Here is a 19,721-nt window from a genome sequence, read left to right on the forward strand (position 1 = left end):
CTTGTGAAAATAAAACAATCGTTGCTAAAAGATCATTTTCGTGGCAAAATTGTGATTTTTTTTCACGTCTCTACGTTATAAACTTCTGTGAAGCACCTGGGGGTTCAAACTGCTCACCACACAGCTACTTAAGTTCGTTAAAGGGTCTAGTTTCCAAAATGGGGTCACTTGGGGTTTTCCAATGTTTAGGCACATCAGGGTCTCTTCAAACGCGACATGGCGTCCACTCCCAATTCCAGCCAATTTTGCATTCAAAAAGTCAAAAGGTGCTACTTCCCTTCCGAGCCCTGCTGTGCACCCAAACAGTGGTTTTCCCCCACATATGGTGTATCGGCTTATTCAGGAGAAGTTACTCAACAATGTTAGTGGACCATTTTCTCCTTTTACCCTTGTGAAAATAAACAAATTGATGCCGAATGATCATTTTTGTGACTAAAAAGTTACCGTATATACTCGAGTATAAGCCGACCCAAGTATAAGCCGACCCCCCTAATTTTGCCACAAAAAACTGGGAAAACCTATTGACTCGAGTATAAGCCTAGGGTGGAAATGATGCAGCTACCGGTGAATTTCAAAAATAAAAATAGATCATTATTTCCCCATAGCTGTGCCATATAGTGCTCTGCGCCGTTCATATCTCCCCATAGCTGTGCCCCATATAGTGCTCTGCACTGTTCATATTCCCCCTTGGCTGTGCCATATAGTGCTCTGCAGCATTCATATCTCCCCATAGCTGTGCCCCATACAGTGCTCTGCAGCGTTCATATCTCCCCATAGCTGTGCCCCATATAGTGCTCTGCAGCGTTCATATATCCCCATAGATGCTCCACATAAATCTGTGCCATGGCCGCTGCTGCAATAAAAAAAAAAAAGCCATACTCACCTCTCTTGCTTGCAGCTCCCAGCGTCCGGTCCCGGCGTCTCGTCCCGGCGTCTCTGCACTGACTGATCAGGCAGAGGGCGCCGCGCACACTATATGCGTCATCGCGCCCTCTGACCTGCACAGTCAGAGCGGAGACGCTGGGAAGATGGAGCGGCGCCCGGCGGCTGGAACGCGGACAAGTGAATATTACATACTTACCTGCTCCCGACGTCCGGCTCCCTCTGCCTGTCACAGCTGTCTTCGGTGCCGCAGCTTCTTTCTCTATCAGCGGTCACCGTTACCGCTGATTAGAGAAATGAATAGGCGGCTCCACCCCTATGGGAGGTGGAGCCGCCTATTCATTTCTCTAATGAGCGGTCCCACGTGACCGCTGAAGAGGGGAAGAAGCTGCAGCACAGAAGACCGTGGGACGGCAGGGACAGCGCGAGGATCGCAGGGACTAGGTAAGTATGCCTCAGCGCCCTCACCCGCCGACCCCACCGCTACCGTGACTCAAGTATAAGCCGAGAGGGGCACTTTCAGCCCAAAAATTTCGGCTGAAAATCTCGGCTTATACTCGAGTATATACGGTAAATGTTCATTTTTTCCTTCCATATTGCTTCAGCTCCTGTGAAGCACCCGAAGGGTTAATAATCTTCTTGAATGTGGTCCTGAGTACTTTGAGGGGTGCAGTTTTTGGAATGGTGTCACTTTTGGGTATTTTCTGGTATATAGACCCCTCAAAGTAACTTCAAGTGTGAGGTGGTGTCTAAAAAAAATGGTTTCCTAAATTTTATTGAAAAAATGAAAAATCGCAGGTCATATTTTAACCCTTATAACTTCCTGACAATAAAATATTTTGGTTCCAAAATTGTGCTGATGTATAGTACACATGTGGGAAATGTTATTTATGAACTAATTTTTGTGACATACCTCTCTGATTTAAGGGTATAAATATTTAAAGTTTAAAAATTGCAAAATTTTCTAAACTTTTCACAAATAAACGCAAGTCAAATCGAAGAAATTTTACAACTATCATAAAGTACAATATGTCACAAGAATGACCAGGATCCGTTGAAGCGTTTCAGAGTTATGATCTCATAAAGTGACAGTGGTCAAAATTGAAAAAAATGGCCTGGTCAGGAAGTTGAAAGCAGGCTTCAGGGTGAAGGGGTTAAGTCACCCCCCTTTTGCTCCATTCAAAATAAAACAATTAAAAAAAAATCAAACATGCACATCTTTGGTATCGACGTGTTCAGAATCGCCCGATCTATCAATTAACCCCTTTACCCCCAGGGGTGGTTTGCACGTTATGGACCGGGCCAATTTTTACAATTCTGACCACTGTCCCTTTATGAGGTTATAACTCTGGAACGCTTCAACGGATCCCGGTGATTCTGACATTGTTTTCTCGTGACATATTGTACTTCATGATAGTGGTAAAATTTCTTTGATATTACCTGCGTTTATTTGTGAAAAAAACAGAAATATGGCGAAAATTTTGAAAATTTCGCAATTTTCCAACTTTGAATTTTTATGCAATTAAATCACAGAGATATGTCACACAAAATACTTAATAAGTAACATTTCCCACATGTCTACTTTACATCAGCACAATTTTGGAACCAAATTTTTTTTTTGTTAGGGAGTTATAAGGGTTAAAAGTTGACCAGCAATTTCTCATTTTTACAACACCATTTTATTTTAGGGACCACATCTCATTTGAAGTCATTTTGAGGGGTCTATATGATAGAAAATACCCAAGTGTGACACCATTCTAAAAACTGCACCCCTCAAGGTTCTCAAAACCACATTCAAGAAGTTTATTAACCCTTCAGGTGTTTCACAGGAATTTTTGGAATGTTTAAATAAAAATGAACATTTAACTTTTTTTCACAAAAAATTTAGGAGAAAATGGACCCCAAACCTTGTTGTACAATTTGTCCTGAGTACGCCAATACCCCATAAGTGGAGGTAAACCACTGTTTGGGCACATGACAGAGCTTGGAAGCGAAGGAGCGCCATTTGACTTTTTAATGCAAAATTGACTGGAATTGAGATGGGATGCCATGTTGCGTTTGGAGAGCCACTGATGTGCCTAAACATTGAAACCCCCCACAAGTGACACCATTTTGGAAAGTAGACCCCCTAAGGAACTTATCTAGAGGTGTGGTGAGCACTTTGACCCACCAAGTGCTTCACAGAAGTTTATAATGCAGAACCGTAAAAATAAAAAATCATTTTTTTTTCACAAAAATTATCATTTCGCCCCCAATTTTTTTATTTTTCCAATGGTAAGAGAAGAAATTGGAACAAAAAAGTTGTTGCACAATTTGTCCTGAGTACTCTGATACCCCATATGTGGGGGTAAACCACTGTTTGGGCGCATGGGAGAGCTCGGAAGGGAAGGAGCGCCGTTTGACTTTTCAACGCAAAATTCACAGGAATTGAGATGAGACGCCATGTTGCGTTTGGAGAGCCACTGATGTGCCTAAACATTGAAACCCCCCACAAGTGACACCATTTTGGAAAGTAGACCCCCTAAGGAACTTATCTAAATGTGTGGTGAGCACTTTGACCCACCAAGAGCTTCACAGAAGTTTATAATGCAGAGCCGTAAAAATAAAACAAAAATTTTTTCCCACAAAAATTATTTTTTAGCCCCCAGTTTTGTATTTTCCCGAGGGTAAAAGGAGAAATTGGACCCCAAAAGTTGTTGTGCAATTTGTCCTGAGTGCGCTGATACCCCATGTGTGGGGGGGAACCACCGTTTGGGCGCATGGGAGGGCTCGGAAGGGAAGGAGCGCCACTTGGAATACAGACTTAGATGGAATTGTCTGCAGGCGTCACATTGCGTTTGCAGAGCCCCTAATGTACCTAAACAGTAGAAACCCCCCTAAAGTGACCACATATTGGAAACTAGACCCCCCCACAAACTTATCTAGATGTGTTGTGAGAACTTTGAGCCCCCAAGTGTTTCACTACAGTTTATAACGCAGAGCCGTGAAAATAAAAAATCTTTTTTTTTCCCACAAAAATTATTTTTTAGCCCCCAGTTTTGTATTTTCCCAAGGGTAACAGGAGAAATTGGACCCCAAAAGTTGTTGTCCAATTTGTCCTGAGTACGCTGATACCCCATATGTTGGGGTAAACTCCTGTTTGGGCACACGGGAGAGCTCGGAAGGGAAGGAGCACTGTTTTACTTTTTCAACGCAGAATTGGCTGGAATTGAGATCGCACGCCATGTCGCATTTGGAGAGCCCCTGATGTGTCTAAACAGTGGAAACCCCCCAATTATAACTGAAACGCTAATCCAAACTCACCCCTAATTCCAACGGTAACCCTAACCACACCTCTAACCCAGACACACCCCTAACCCTAATCCCAACCCTATTCCCAACCGCAAATGTAATCCAAACCCTAACTTTAGCCCCAACCCTAACTGTAGCCTTAACCCTAACTGTAGCCTTAACCCTAACTGTAGCCCTAACCCTAGCCCTAATCATAACTCTAGCCCTAACCCTAGCCCTAACCCTAGCCCTAACGGGAAAATGGAAATAAATACATTTTTTAAATTTTTTGATTTTTCCCTAACTAAGGGGGTGGTGAAGGGGGGTTTTATTTACTATTTATAGCTTTTTTTAGCGGATTTTTATTATTGGCAGCCGTCACACACTGAAAGACGCTTTTTATTGCAAAAAATATTTTTTGCGTTACCACATTTTGAGAGCTATAATTTTTCCATATTTTGGTCCACAGAGTCATGTGAGGTCTTGTTTTTTGCGGGACGAGTTGACGTTTTTATTGCTAACATTTTCGGGCACGTGACATTTTTTGATCGCTTTTTATTCCGATTTTTGTGAGGCAGAATTACCAAAAACCAGCTATTCATGAATTTCTTTTGAAGGCGGCGTATATACCGTTCCGCGTTTGGTAAAATTGATAAAGCAGTTTTATTCTTCGGGTCAGTACGATTACAGCGACACCTCATTTATATCATTTTTTTATGTTTTGGCGCTTTTATACGATAAAAACTATGTTATAGAAAAAATAATTATTTTTGCATCGCTTTATTCTGAGGACTATAACTTTTTTATTTTTTTGCTGATGTTGCTGTATGGTGGCTCGTTTTTTGCGGTTATTTATATCCGTCTTTTTGATCGCGTGTTATTCCACTTTTTGTACGGCGGTATGATAATAAAGCGTTGTTTTTTGTCTCGTTTTTTTTTTTTCTTACGGTGTTTACTGAAGGGGTTAACTAATGGGACAGTTTTATAGGTCGGGTCGTTACGGACGCGGCGATACTAAATATGTGTACTTTTATTGTTTTTTTTTTTATTTAGATTAAGAAATGTATTTCTGGGAATAATATTGTTTTTTTTTCATTATTTAGGATTTTTTTTTTTTTTTTTAAACACTTGTAAAAAAATTTTTTGAACTTTTTTACTTTGTCCCAGGGGGGAACAATACAGATCGGTGATCTGCCAGTTTGCACAGCACTCTGACAGATCACCGATCTGTCTCAGAGTGCTGCAGCGTTACCAAGTGCCTGCTCTGAACAGGCACTTGGTAAGCCACCTCCCTCCCTGCAGGACCCGGATCCGCGGCCATCTTGGATCCGGGACTTGCTGCAGGGGGGAAGGTAGGAGACCCCCGGAGCAACGCGATCACATCGCGTTGCTGCAGGGGTCTCAGGGAAGCCCGCAGAGAGCCCCCTCCCTGCGCGATGCTTCCCTGCACCGCCGACACATCGCGATCATGTTTGATCGCGGTGTACCGGGGGTTAATGTGCCGGGGGCGGTTCGTGACCGCTCCTGGCACATAGTGCCGAATGTCAGCTGCGATAAGCAGCTGACACCCGGCCGCGATCGGCCGCGCTCCCCCCGTGAGCGCAGCCGATCGCCTATGACGTACTATTCTGTCCTTGGGAAGTAAAGCCCACCCCACATGGACGGAATAGTACGTCTAATGGCAGAAAGGGGTTAAAAAAAGGATTAACCTGATCGCTCAACGGCGTAGCGAGAAAAAAATTAAAAACGGCAGAAATTTTATTTTTGGGGGTCGCCGCGACATTGCAATAACGGGCGATCAAAAGAATGTATCGGCACAATAGTGGTATCATTAAAAACGTCAGCTCGGTTCGCAAAAAATAAGCCCTCATCTGACCCGAGATCCCGAAAAATGGAAACGCTATAGGTATCAGAAAATGGCGCAATTTTTTTTTTTTTTTTTTAGCAAAGTTTGGAATTTTTTTTCAACACCTAGATAAAAAATAACCTAGACATGTTTGGTGTCTATGAACTCATAATTTCCTGGACAATCACAATGGCAGGTCAGTTTTAGCATTTAGTGAACCTAGCAAAAAATAAGCCCTCACATGGCTATATTGACGGAAAAATAAAAAAGTTATGCATCTGGAAGGAGGGGAGCGAAAAACGAAAAAGCAAAAACGAAAAAGGTCTGCGTCTTAAAGGGGTTAAATGAATATTTAAAAAAACTTTGTAATATATTTTATTAGAGAAATCTGGTTCTTTCTTCTGGATTCATCTTTCACTCTCAGTTTATTGGTAAAATCTGTACAATTTTTATTCAATGAATGACTGACATTTACAGTGAACTTGCAGCAGAGTGTCTGTCTCTGCCTCCATCTCCTCCTTCCTTATCCTGCTTCTTTTATGAGCGGTATCTCAGTGATGGTAAAAGTGACAGCTTTTACCTATGAATTGAGATTGAAAAATCAGTCCAGGAGAAGAAAGAAACAGATTTCTCTGATAAGATATATACAAAGTTGCTTATTTTCATGTGTGCTATTGATTTATGAAATAAAAATTAGACTGTAAATATTTTACTCTTTCACCCCTGAGCCTCTTTTCACCTTCATGACCGTGCCAATTTTTTTAACTCTTAGGCCGGCGTCACACACAGCGTATGAAAATACGGTCCGTATATTACGGCCGTAATACGCTGAAAAGTCCCGAAAATAGTGGTCCGTAGCTCCTCCGTCGGCAGGGTGTGTCACCGTTTTTTGCGCATGGCATCCTCCGTATGTAATCCGTATGGCAGCCGTAATGCTTGTTTTTAGCGCAGGCTTGCAAAACCGACATACCGCTATACAAGGGATCCATGTGTAAAAAAAAAAAAAAAAACATATATACTGTCTCTATATATATATATATATATATATATATATATATATATATATATGTCAGTAGACACATATATGTATATATATTATTGCTTCATACAGCGCGAGATAGCAGAAAGCCGGTAATTCAATTACCGGCTTTTGCTTTCTCCTTCCTAAACCCGACATGATATGAGACCTGGTTTACATATAGTAAACCATCTCATATCACCATTTTTTTTGCATATTCCACACTACTAATGTCAGTAGTGTGTCTATGCAAAATTTGTCCATTCTAGCTAGTAAATTAAAGGGTTAAATGGCGGAAAAAATTGGCGTGGGCTCCCGCGCAATTTTCTCCGCCAGAGTAGTATAGCCAGTGACTGAGGGCAGATATTAATAGCCTGGAGAGGGTCCACGGTTATTGCCCCCCCCCTGGTTAAAAACATCTGCCCCCAGCCACCCCAGAAAAGGCACATCTGGAAGATGCGCCTATTCTGGCACTTGGCCACTCTCTTCCCATTCCCGTGTAGCGGTGGGATATGGGGTAATGAAGGGTTAATGTCACCTTGCTATTGTAAGGTGACATTAAGCCAAATTAATAATGGAGAGGCGTCAAATATGACACCTATCCATTATTAATCTAATACTAGTAAAGGGTTAAAAAAAACACACATTATTAAAAAATTAATTTATTGAAAAAATCACAAAGGTTGTTGTATTAATTTATTCTACTCTCAATCCACTCACTGAAGACCCTCGATCTGTAAATTAAAAAAAAATAATAAACCAACAATATACATACCTTCCGAGGATCTGTAAGGTCCAACGATGTAGATCCATCTGAAGGGGTTAAAATATTTTGCAGACACGAGCTCCGCTAATGCAGGCTGCTCATTTCTGCAAAACCCCGGCGAATGAAGCTAAATATAGATCAATCAGCTATATATATATAGGTGCGAAAGAAAAAAATGACAATTTTAATTTTTCCGACAAAGATGTTATTTTAGTCCCACATTTTACATTTTCACAAGGGTAACAGCGGTACCCATGTGTGATGGAACCTAGTGTTTTGGCACACAGCAGAGCTTGGAAGGGGAAAAGCAATATATCACTTTTGGAGCTCAAAATTGGCTGATACAGATAGCGGATGCCATGTCGCGTTTGCAAGAGCCCCTGATATGCTTAAACAGTGGACCCCCCCAAGAAGTGACCCCATTTTGGAAACTACACCCCTCAACGAATTTATCTAGAGTTGTGGTGAGCACCTTGAAACCACAGGTGCTTCACAGAATTGTATACAGTTGAGCCATAAAAATAAAAAATACATTTTTCCCATGAAAATATTGCTTTAGCCCTACATTTTTCATTTTCACAAGGGTAACAGAAGAAAATGTACCTCAAAAGTTATTGACCAATTTCTCCTGAATACACACATGCCCCATATGTGGTAGAAAATTAGTCTTCAGGCACACGGCAAGGTTTGGAAGGGAAGGAGCACAATTTGACTTTTGAAGTGCAAAATTGGCTAGAAAAGAATGCAGACACCATGTCATATTTCAAGACATGCCAAAACAGCGAAAACCCCCACGAGTGACCCCATTTTAAAAACTACATCTCTTGAGGGATTCATTTAAGGGTTTACAGGGCATTTTTAGCGATTCACAGAATTGATCACATTGGGCTGAGTAAATGAAAAGTTACCATTTTTTTCCCTCTAAAATTTTGCTTCAGCCTCAAGTTTTTAATTTTCAAAAGGGATGGTGGGAGGCAATAACAGTACAATTTGTTATGCAATTTCTCCTGAGTACTCCAATACCCCAAACTACTTTTGAGGCACAGTGCAAAGCTCAGATGGCACGGAGCGCTATATTGGAGTTCAAATTTTGCTGGAATGGTTTGAGGGTGCCATGACTCACTGGCAGAGCCCATGAGGTGCCAGAACAGCAGAACCTCACCATAAGTGACCCCATTTTACAAACTACACACCTCAGTGAATTCATCTAGGTGTGCAGTGATCATATTGACACCATGGAGTGGTGAAGAAAGAATAATTACATCTTTACCACAAAAATGTTGTTTTAGCCCCATATTTTTTATTTTTATATTACTAATAGTAAAAAGTGCACCAGTACCCTTCCTTTAATCTGGAACTACTTTTCAGGCACAGTGGAAAGCTCAGAAGGGAAGGAGCACCATATTATAGTACAGATTATGCTGTCATGATTTCTGGGTGTTACGACCCACTGAAAGAGCCCCTGAGGTGCCAGAACAGCAGAACCCCCACATAAGGGACCCCATCAATGTGCACCTCTTAATTCATTTAAGGTTGCAATGATCATAGTGACAGAATCACAGAATTGAGTACCATTGGTCGGTGAAGAAAAAATAATTACATATTAACTACAAAAATTTAGTTTTGGTCCTAATTTTACATTTTCACATGGGGGAAAAATCGCACCAAAATTTGTCACACAATTTCTGCTGAACATAGCATTTCCCTATGTGTGGTTGTACAGTACTGCTTAGCCACACAGCGCAACTCTGGAAGAAAGGAGCGCTATTTGACTATCAGAGTACAAATTTTCGTTGAATAGTTTGTGTACTCCATATGCAGAGCCCCCAAGTGCCAGAACAGCAAAAAAAAAAACTCCCTACAACTGACCGCATTTTGGATTTTACAGCCCCCTGAGAATTTATCTACAGGTGTACTGATGATTTTTACTCCATGAGTGTTTTATAGTGATGAGCGAGTGTTCTTGGATATAATGTTTTCCGAATAGCGCAGGGGTTCGAGTAATATATTTGAGTCCCCACGGCTGCAATTTTAGCTTCTGTTAGACAGCTGCAACACATACTGTGGTTGCCTGTTTTCTAAAGATATGTTTATGTATGTAATGTAATAATACAGGCACTGTTAGGCAGGGACTTTATATATGCAGACACAACTGCTGGTGGTTTTGGGGGCATGGGGGACCTAATGGGTTCCCTTTAAAAAGATGGACATTGCCGGATCATAGGCCAGAAAGAGTCCAAAGTGCATCCACCTGCCTCATAGGGAATCTTCTGTCGTAGTTTCTATCTGAATAATGTATTTCAGAGATTTACACACAAACCCTGGTGTAAGCCCTCAGCCACAGTTTTGTGAGCCCAAAACAAATGTGCGCCGAGCCTTACTGCAATCTTTGGGAAGCAGAATAAACAAATCAACAGCAGGTTAAGCATGTGTTCTATTTATTTTTTACGCCGTTTTTCATGGGGTATAAGTGATTTATTTCTTGGGTCGGTGTGATTACAGCAATACCAGATTTTTATCATTTTTTATGTTTGGCTGCTATCACACACTAAAAAATTTCCCCCTAATTTTTTTTATTTGCCATATTTTGAGAGTTCTTTCCTTTTCTATGTTTATGCCAACAGTCAAGTGAAAGCTTGTTTTTTTGTGTGATGATTTGACATTTTTATTTGTACCATGCTTGGGTACATAACATTTTTTATTGTTTTCTACTACAATTTTTGAGAAGCAGAATAAACAAAAATCAGCAATTGAGGAATTTTTTTTTTCTTTTGTTTTTTTAAAACACTGTTGTAAAAGTCATAGAACAGCTTTATTTTTCAGGTCAGTACTACTACAGCGATAACTCGCACATATATATATATATATATATATATATATATATATATATATATACACACACTAGATGGTGGCCCGATTCTAACCCATCGGGTATTCTAGAATATGTATAGTAGTATATAGCCACTACCCACGTAGTATATAACACAGCCCACGTAGTATATAACACAGCCACGTAGTATATTTCTTGCATAAGAAAATAAAACAGAAGAGCTTTTCTTCAGCTCAAAACACATAATAAACCAAACAGTCCTTTTGTCAAAGTAAGTACAGTACTTTAGTATGGTTGTGCTCCCAGCACAGGCATTAGTTGTTGCAGGCACAGTCTGTAAATCAAGATTGACTTCTCTCCAGCTCCATTACTTCAGAGACGTTTTCAACTCCCTGATAGCTCACATTTGCTGGTCACACACCAGCTCCAACACACAGACTGCTCTGCTTTCCTGGCTGACTAAACAAATGAAATCAAGGCCTAGCTGTAGACATAGCAAACAGTGTGCACGTAATCAGGACCTCCAGGTTTTAACTCTGTCTTACCATGTACTATATGATTAAATGAGCTGTTGGTTTTTAGCACTACCTGTCACTATATAGTCAGGTCACTTTTTGATATTACTAAGCCAGTTTTTCAGTTAAAGGGAACATGTCACCTCAGAAAATGCTATTTGTCTGCAGATATAGGGTTAATCTGCAGGTAAAAATCATTACAATGCTGCCCAGACACACAACAAAAAGCACATCCCAACACTTTGACTGTAATTTTGCAGAGCATCTATGCAGAGCGACCTGTCAATCAAAGTTCCAGGGAATGCTCACATTATATTGTGTGGTACTGTGAGCAATGACTAATTTTTCCTTGCAAGCTCCCATGACTGAAAGCCATCAGCTCCCAGGAGGAAATAAGTTCATATTCTCCTGGTAGCTGCAAGTTCAGTTAGGTGGCCATGCAGCAAACTATATTTTCAGGTAAATACCTTATATACTCGAGTATAAGCTGACCCGAGTATAAGCAGTGACCCCTAACTTTGCCACAAAAAACTGGGAAAACTTAATGACTCGAGTATAAGCCTTGGGTGGAAAATGCAGCAGCTACTGGTAAATTTCAAAAATAAAAATAGGTACCAATAAAAGTAAAATTAATTGAGATATCAGTAGGTTAAGTGTTTTTGAATATCCATATTGAATCAGGAGCCCCATATAATGCTCCATACAGTTCATGATGTGCCCCATAAGATGCTCCATACAAAATATGCCTCATATAATGCTGCACAAAGGTTAATAATGGCCCCATAAGATGCTCCATAGACAAATTTGCCCCATATAGTGCTGCATAAAGGTTAATAAGGGCCCCATAAGATGCTCCATAGAGACATTTGCCCCATATAATGCTGCACAAATGTTGATTATGGCCCCATAACATGCTCCATAGAGATATTTGCCCCATATAATGCTCCACAAATGTTGATTATGGCCCCATAAGATGCTCCATAGAGATATTTGCCCCGTATAATGCTGCACAGATGCTGATTTTGGCCACATTTGAGTATAATGGGGAGGGTGAGCAGCATTGCGCGATATTCACCTGTCTTTTATAAAGGTGACTATGTAAGACAGCTGTCTTTAATGCAGGTAACGAGTTGACTACCAGTGTCTAACTGGTCTGTAGGAACCAGAACTCTTAATGGTAGGTAGGGGATCAAGTATCGTACCTTCAACCCATAGAAAACTTATGGAGGAAGTTGAAGCTCCGAGTTACCAAGCGACAGCCTCAAAATCTTAATGATTTAGAGATGATCTACAAAGAAGAGTGGACCAAAATTCCTCCTGACATGTGCGCAAACCTCATCATCAACTACAAAAAACGTCTGACTGCTGTGCTTGCCAACAGGGGTTTGTATTAAGTGTTGTTTGCCAGAGGAATCAAATACTTATTTCTCACTGCAAAATGCAAATAAATTTATATAATTTATACAATGTGATTTTTTGGATTTTTTTTTTGATATTCTATTTCTCAATGTTAAAATTAACCTACCCTTAAGATTACAGACTGTTCATGTCTTTGTCAGTGGGTAAACTTACAAAATCAGCAAGGGATCAAATACGTAATTATTTCCTTCACTGTAAAAGTTCTCTTCCTTCTGAAGAGGATATTTGCATATTTAAATTCCCCGAGGAGCATTGGATGACCTTTTGAGTCTCCTTACACTGTCTTGATGTTAATTTCAAAATAACAATCTATTCTCTCTTGACCACCACAACAAAACGTTAGCATAATCTAAAGTCAGACAGGGTTATTTGTGTCAAATATTATTAAAAAAAAACCTTATGAAAATTTGCTATATGCTTAAGTACATCATAATCACAGTGAGAGATGAATTACATATCCTGCCCTAGGTATGTCCAGTTTACTGATAGTCTAGCCAAAAGTTTTGAGACTGACACAAATTGTATTTTTAGCAAAGTTTGCAACCTTTACTCTGATGTTTTTTGTGGTAATTGAAGTACAATTATAATAATTTCATAAGTTTTTAAACTTTTATTGACAAATAATACAACTTTATTGAAAGACTCAATATTCACAGTGTTTACCCTTCGGCTACGTTCCCATGATGAGCTTTTGTTTTGTTTTTTGCGTTTTTGATGCTGCGTGTTTTTGCTGGTTCAAAAACACAGCATATTCCATTTGTAGCAAAGTGATGTCATTTTTACAATCTTATGCCCACTGTGCTTCTTTGTCATTCTCTGTAAACTGACCTGCAGTGCGTTTTTCAAATCCGCAGAGTGCCAATTTCTCTTGCAGGTTTGATGAGTTTTCAGTGCGGATTTTCCCCATTGACTAACATTAGATTTGGAAAATCCTCAGTACAAAAAAAAGCAGAAACTCATCAAAAACAAATGTAATCCGCACCTAAGTATAGCAATAAAGTTTGGTCAATGCAAAATAAAAATTAGTATAAAAAACAAAGCAGCTTTATTTAAAGCATGACACACCAAAGAGAGACAAAAAAAACAGTTCAAAAACATCATAAAAAGACACGTTGAAAAAATGCAGTGAAAAAACTCAAGTAACCTACCGTATATACTCGAGTATAAGCCGAGATTTTCAGCCCATTTTTGGGGGCTAAAAGTGCCCCTCTCGGGTTATACTCGAGTCATACCCGGTGGTCGGCAGGGGAGGGGGAGAGGGGGCTATCTAATTATACTCACCTACTCCTGGCGCGGTCCCTGCAGTCCCTGCTTTTTCCAGCGCTGCAGATTCTTCCTGTACTGAGCGGTCACATGGTACCGCTCATTACAGAAATGAATATGCGGCTCCACCTCCCATAGAGGTGGAGCCGCATATTCATTTCTGTAATGATCGGTAACTGTGACCGCTCAATACAAGAAGAAGATGCAGCGGTGGTAGAAGCAGGGACTGCACAGCGCCAGGAGCAGGTGAGCATACGGGGAGCGCTGCGCGATATTTACCGCTCCTCGTTCCGGTGCGGCTCCGTCTCCAGCGTCCTCTGGCTGTGACGCTCAGGTCAGAGGGTGCGATGACGTGGTCAGTGTGCGCCCTCTGCTTAGCGTCAGTGCTGGAGATGGAGCCGCACGAGGAGCAGGTAAATATTGAAAGCGCCGGCATCCTGAGCGAAGAGAGGGGAGTATGTGATTTTTTTTTATTGCAGCAGCAGCATTATATATTGCACAGCTTTATATGGAGCATCTATGGGGCAATAATGAACAGTGTAGAGCATTATATATGGCACAGCATTATATGGAGCATCTATGGGGCAATAATCAACGGTATGGAGCATTATATATGGCACAGCTTTATATGGAGCATCTATGGGGCCATAATGAACGGTGCAGAGCATTGTATGTGGCACAGCTTTATATGGAGCATATATGGGGCAATAATCAACGGTATGGAGCATTATATATGGCACAGCTTTATATGGAGCATCTATGGGGCCATAATGAACGGTGCAGAGCATTATATATGGCACAGCTTTATATGGAGCATATATGGGGCAATAATCAACGGTATGGAGCACTATATATGGCACAGCTTTATATGGAGCATCTATGGGGCCATAATGAACGGTGCAGAGCATTATATATGGCACAGCTTTATATGGAGCATCTATGGGGCAATAATGAACGGTGCAGAGCATTATATCTGGCACAGCTTTATATGGAGCATCTATGGGGCAATAATGAACAGTATGGAGCATTATATATGGCACAGCTTTATATGGAGCATCTATGGGGCAATAATGAACAGTATGGAGCATTATATATGGCACAGCTTTATATGGAGCATCTATGGGGCAATAATGAACAGTATGGAGCATTATATATGGCACAGCTTTATATGGAGCATCTATGGGGCAATAATAAACAGTATGGAGCATTATATATGGCACAGCTTTATATGGAGCATCTATGGGGCAATAATGAACGGTATGGAGCATTATATGTGGCACAGCTTTATATGGAGCATCTATGGGGCAATAATGAACGGTATGGAGCACCTATTTTTATTTTTGAAATTCACCGGTAGCTGCATTTCCTACCCTAGGCTTATACTCGAGTCAATAAATTTTCCCAGTTTTTTGTGGCAAAATTAGGGGGTTCGGCTTATACTCGGGTCGGCTTATACTCGAGTATATACGGGTAATTTAAGTAATAGGTGCAGAAATGGTACAGAAATTCTGCAACATCAAATACACCTCAAAAGCTCTTCATGGGAACATAGCCTTATTTTTTAGACTTTTGTAATTCAACTTGGCATGCTGGATATCCACTTCTGGGTCAAATCCTGACTGATGACATTCCGTTATTGTTTAATCAGTTTTTGGAGTTTATAACAATTTCTATGTTCTTGTTAGTCCACCCGCATTTTGAGGATTGCGTACAGGTTTCCAATGAGATTGAGATCTGGAGAGTTTCCTGGGCCATGGACCCAAAATTTACCTTATTTTTCGGATTATAAGACGTTCTGGATTACAAGATGCACCCCAAATTTTGAGGAGAAAAATAGTGAAAAAAAACCTTTTTTTTTAATAAAATTGTGGTGCTTCTTATCCATGCATCTTATGGCTTACCGGGGGTGGTGGCTGTGGTGAAGTGGGGTACCAGGGTCGCTGCTGGAGGAGGCAAGAGTGGAGCGTTGCTGCAGGCCGCAGGCTGGGATGGGGGAGTGTTCGGATGTGCGGTGTGCCGCAGCAGTTGGTGTGCGGTGCTGTGGTTGGTGTCAGTTGCTGCATGTGGTGTATGGTGCTGCTGCAGGGGGCTCTGCCGACATTTTGTGAAAGGCCAGAGCCCCCACAGTTCCATGGTTTCCGATGCGGTGGACTCATCTCCTGAGATCTTGATGCCGAGATCTCCATTTGCATGCGCCGCCCCCGGCAGCCATTTTTCCAGAGTCCACTGCATAGGAAACCATGGAACTGCTGGGACTCTGACCTTTCACAAAATGTCGGCAGAGTCCCCCGCAGCACCGGACACCACCCTCAGCGGCACATCTGAACACCCCCTGCGGCCTGCAGCAACGCTCCACTCTTTCCTCTTCCAGCCACGACCCTGGGACCCTGCTCCACTGCAGCCGGTAAGGTATATCGGGGATGGAGGGGGGGGGGTGCGTCTTACAATCAGAAAAATACGACATATGTTTTACTCACTGAGCCATTTCGGTATCACTTTCGCCTTATGGCATGTGGCATGGTTTCCATCATGCTAGAAAAAGCATTGTTCATCAACAAATTACTCCTGGATCTTTAGGAGAAATTGCTCTTGGAAGATCTTGAGATCCCATGGTGAGCACACTCCAATAAATAAAAAGCCCCCACACATGAATGGTCTCAGAATGTGACGCTTTGTACATGGACATTTTTATTGCATCAATTGTTATTACTGTATATGTTTTATTCATGTATTTTACTTTATAGTTTGGATGCTGTTTTGCCTTCTATGAAGATCTTGGATGCAATGAAGGATAAAATTCATCAACCTGTGTGGATAAATGCTGACATACTTCATGGACCTGGTGGAAATGTCAGAGTAGAAGCAACAGAATTTCTTAAGACTGTAACCTCCTTCTTCCCAGACTTTACCCTATCATTGGGCTGGACAACTGTATGGTATCCTGACAGAAGAAATGAAGGTATGAACTGTTGTTTAGTCAACAGATATATGGATATAACTTTTCCATAATGCTTTTATATTACTGTTGCGAGTGTGTGGTTTAATAGCATTGTCACATTGAGACAATCACAGTCCATATGTCCATATTATTACACATGAACGTTATAAAGGTGGGTGCTCTGGTCTGCACAAGGGGGTCCTGATGGACTTCTCTAGACAAACTTTGTCTGACAGTCTCTAGTTATTACCATGTTTATTTTTTTCAATCTCTGTATACACTTCGCAGAATTAGTGCTTGTGTACACAGACGAGGAAGCGGTAGCACTTGACAGTTCTTCCTCCTCCAGACCCAGTGAACATGAGATAGCTGGGTGTAAGGAAGGAGATCCAGTCAGCACTGCTATTCAGGCAGAAGGCTAAAATTCCTCTGTAACTAGGGTTAATATACAAGCCCCAATCACAGGGGAAATCGGCAATAAAACCAATGTATTAATGTGTTAAAATGCTCCTAACAGGTCTTTTAAGACTTTATAGGGAGCACAATGTGTAAAATAAATGAATGAATGAATGAATGAATGAATGAATGAATGAATGAATGAAAGAATATAATTAAATTAAAATAGAAAAAAAACACACTCACAAAAATGAGACAATGGCAGTCTAAATCACTCTTTCTGTCCTTCACCCATCTGAAAAAAATGTGTGCAATATATTAACATTTCTGTGGAAAAGAAACATAATTTACCCTATATTTTGGATTGTGAGACTCCCTTTTTTTCCTCCTGATTTGGGAGGAAACTGGGTATGCGCCTTATAATCCGAATGCAGCTTACTTGCTGCTGTGCAGCGGGATCACAGTTAGTCTGGCCGCAGCAGGTGTGGGGTGATGCTGTGGGCTCTGAACTTGGAGGAGGGGGTATTCCGGCGGTGCGAAGCTGCTGGCCCTGGGCTTTCATAAAATGTCGGTGGTGAGCAGAGTACCATTCCCATTGGTTTCCCTGCTGTGGGCTTCGGGAAAATGGCCAACAGAGGCAGCATATGCTCATAATGAGGTCTCAGGAGTCTTATAGTCCTCAAAATACGGGTAAAATGTTTTTACTGGCCCTTTGTGGTCGTAAAAAAAAAAAAAATAAACTGAAAAATGGACATGCATTTCCTATTTTTTTTTTTTACATATAGGCAGCGCATACTCATAATGAGGTCTCGGGAGTCTTATAGTCCTCAAAATCTGGGTAAAATGTTTTTAGTGGCCCCTTGTGGTCGTAAAAAAAAAAAACTGAAAAATGGACATGCATTTCCTATTGTTTTACATATAAAGGTAACATAAAAACAAAGCCCTTTGTATTGCAAATGAAAGGCAATTATTTGAATATCTCAGCAAGAAAAAATGTGAAGAGCACATGTACAAATGGCCAGGTCATGAGCTGGTTAAAAAGGGTTCTCTTTATCAAAACTGAAATAAATGTCACCTACAGTCATGGCCGAAAGTGTTGGCACCCATCAAATTATTCCAGAAAATGAAGTATTTCTCCCAGACAAGTATTGCAGTTATATATGTTTTGTTATACACATGTTTATTTCCTTTGTGTGTCTTGGAACAACACAGCAAAAAAAAAACCGAAAAAAAAATCAAATTGGACATCATTTCACACAAAACCCCAAAAATGGGCCAGACAAAATTGTTGACACTTTTCCCTTTCCAAAACTCTGGGTAAACAACTTTGTTTCAAGCATGTGATGCTTGTTCAAACTCACCTGTGGCAAGTAACAAGTGTGGGCTGTATGAAAATCACACCTGAAACCAGAAAAAAAGGGAAGATGTTGACTCAATCTATGCATTGTGTGTCTGTGTGTGCCACATTAAGCATGGAGAACAGAAAGAGAAGAAAACTGTCTGAGGACTTGCAGCCTTGAGATTGTTGATATTGCTCAACAATTTTGGTACTCAAGCCCATCTCCAGAGATCTTACTGTTCCTTTGTCCCAGATGCGCAATATAATCAAGAAATGTACAACCCATAGCACTGTATCTAATCTCCCTGGATGTGGACGGCAGAGAAAAATTGATGAAAGGTTGCAACGTAGGAGGGCCCGGATGGTGGATAAGCAGCCCCAATCAAGTTCCAATGAAAATCAAGCTGTCCTACAGGCTCAGGGTGCATCAGTGATCAGTGTCAGCACAAACTATCCATCGACATATGAATGAAATTAAATGCTATGGCAGGAGATGCAGAATGATCACACTGCAGCCATAGAGACCTAAAAGAGATAGACTGCAGTTTGCCAAAATGTATTTGAGTAAGCCAAAATCCTTCTGGGAAAGTGCCTTGTGGACAGATGAGACCAAGATAGAGCTTTTTGGTAAAGAACATCATTCTACTGTTTGCCAAAAATGGAATGAGGCCTACAAAGAAAAGGTTCAAATATGTTTTGAGGTTGTTTTCTACCTCTGGCACTGGATGCCTTGACTGTGTGCAAGGCATCATAAAATCTGATGATTACCGGTAATTAAGAATTTTGGGTCCCAATGTAGTGCCCAGTGTCAGAAAGCTGGGATTTGCGTTCTAGGTCATGGGTCTTCCAGCAGGACAATGACACCAAACATACTTAAAGAAGCACCCGGAAATGGATGGAAACAAAGCGCGTGAGAGTTCTGAAGTGGCCAGCAATGAGACTGGATCTAAATCGCATTGAACACATATGGAGAGATCTTAAAATTTACTTTTTTTTGTGTTGATCCAGTACGCACAAAGGAAATCAACTTGAAAACAAACCATGTGTAATTGCAATATTTTTCTGGGAGAAATACTACATTGTCTGTAATAATTTCAAGGGTGCCAACACTTTCGGCCATGACTGTATAACATATATCTGCATGTGCCTGATATTATTGAGGCCCATTGTGGATACTGTATGTTGCCATCCAAGAACATTGCCACAGTTTTAAGATTTATATTTGTAAAACAATTAGAA

General features: G+C 40.9%; 1 protein-coding gene across 1 annotated transcript in view; it reads left to right on the plus strand.

Annotated features, from left to right (window-relative positions):
- FAM151B (family with sequence similarity 151 member B) overlaps positions 1-19,721 on the plus strand; it is an 80,457-nt gene that overhangs the window by 43,687 nt on the left and 17,049 nt on the right. The window contains exon 4 of the mRNA XM_069750984.1: positions 16,554-16,768. Coding sequence (XP_069607085.1) covers positions 16,554-16,768 — 215 coding nt within the window. The remainder of the gene's footprint in view (positions 1-16,553; positions 16,769-19,721) is intronic.

The sequence above is a fragment of the Ranitomeya imitator genome, chromosome 1 (genome assembly GCF_032444005.1).
Source record: "Ranitomeya imitator isolate aRanImi1 chromosome 1, aRanImi1.pri, whole genome shotgun sequence".
Taxonomy (NCBI): domain Eukaryota; kingdom Metazoa; phylum Chordata; class Amphibia; order Anura; family Dendrobatidae; genus Ranitomeya; species Ranitomeya imitator.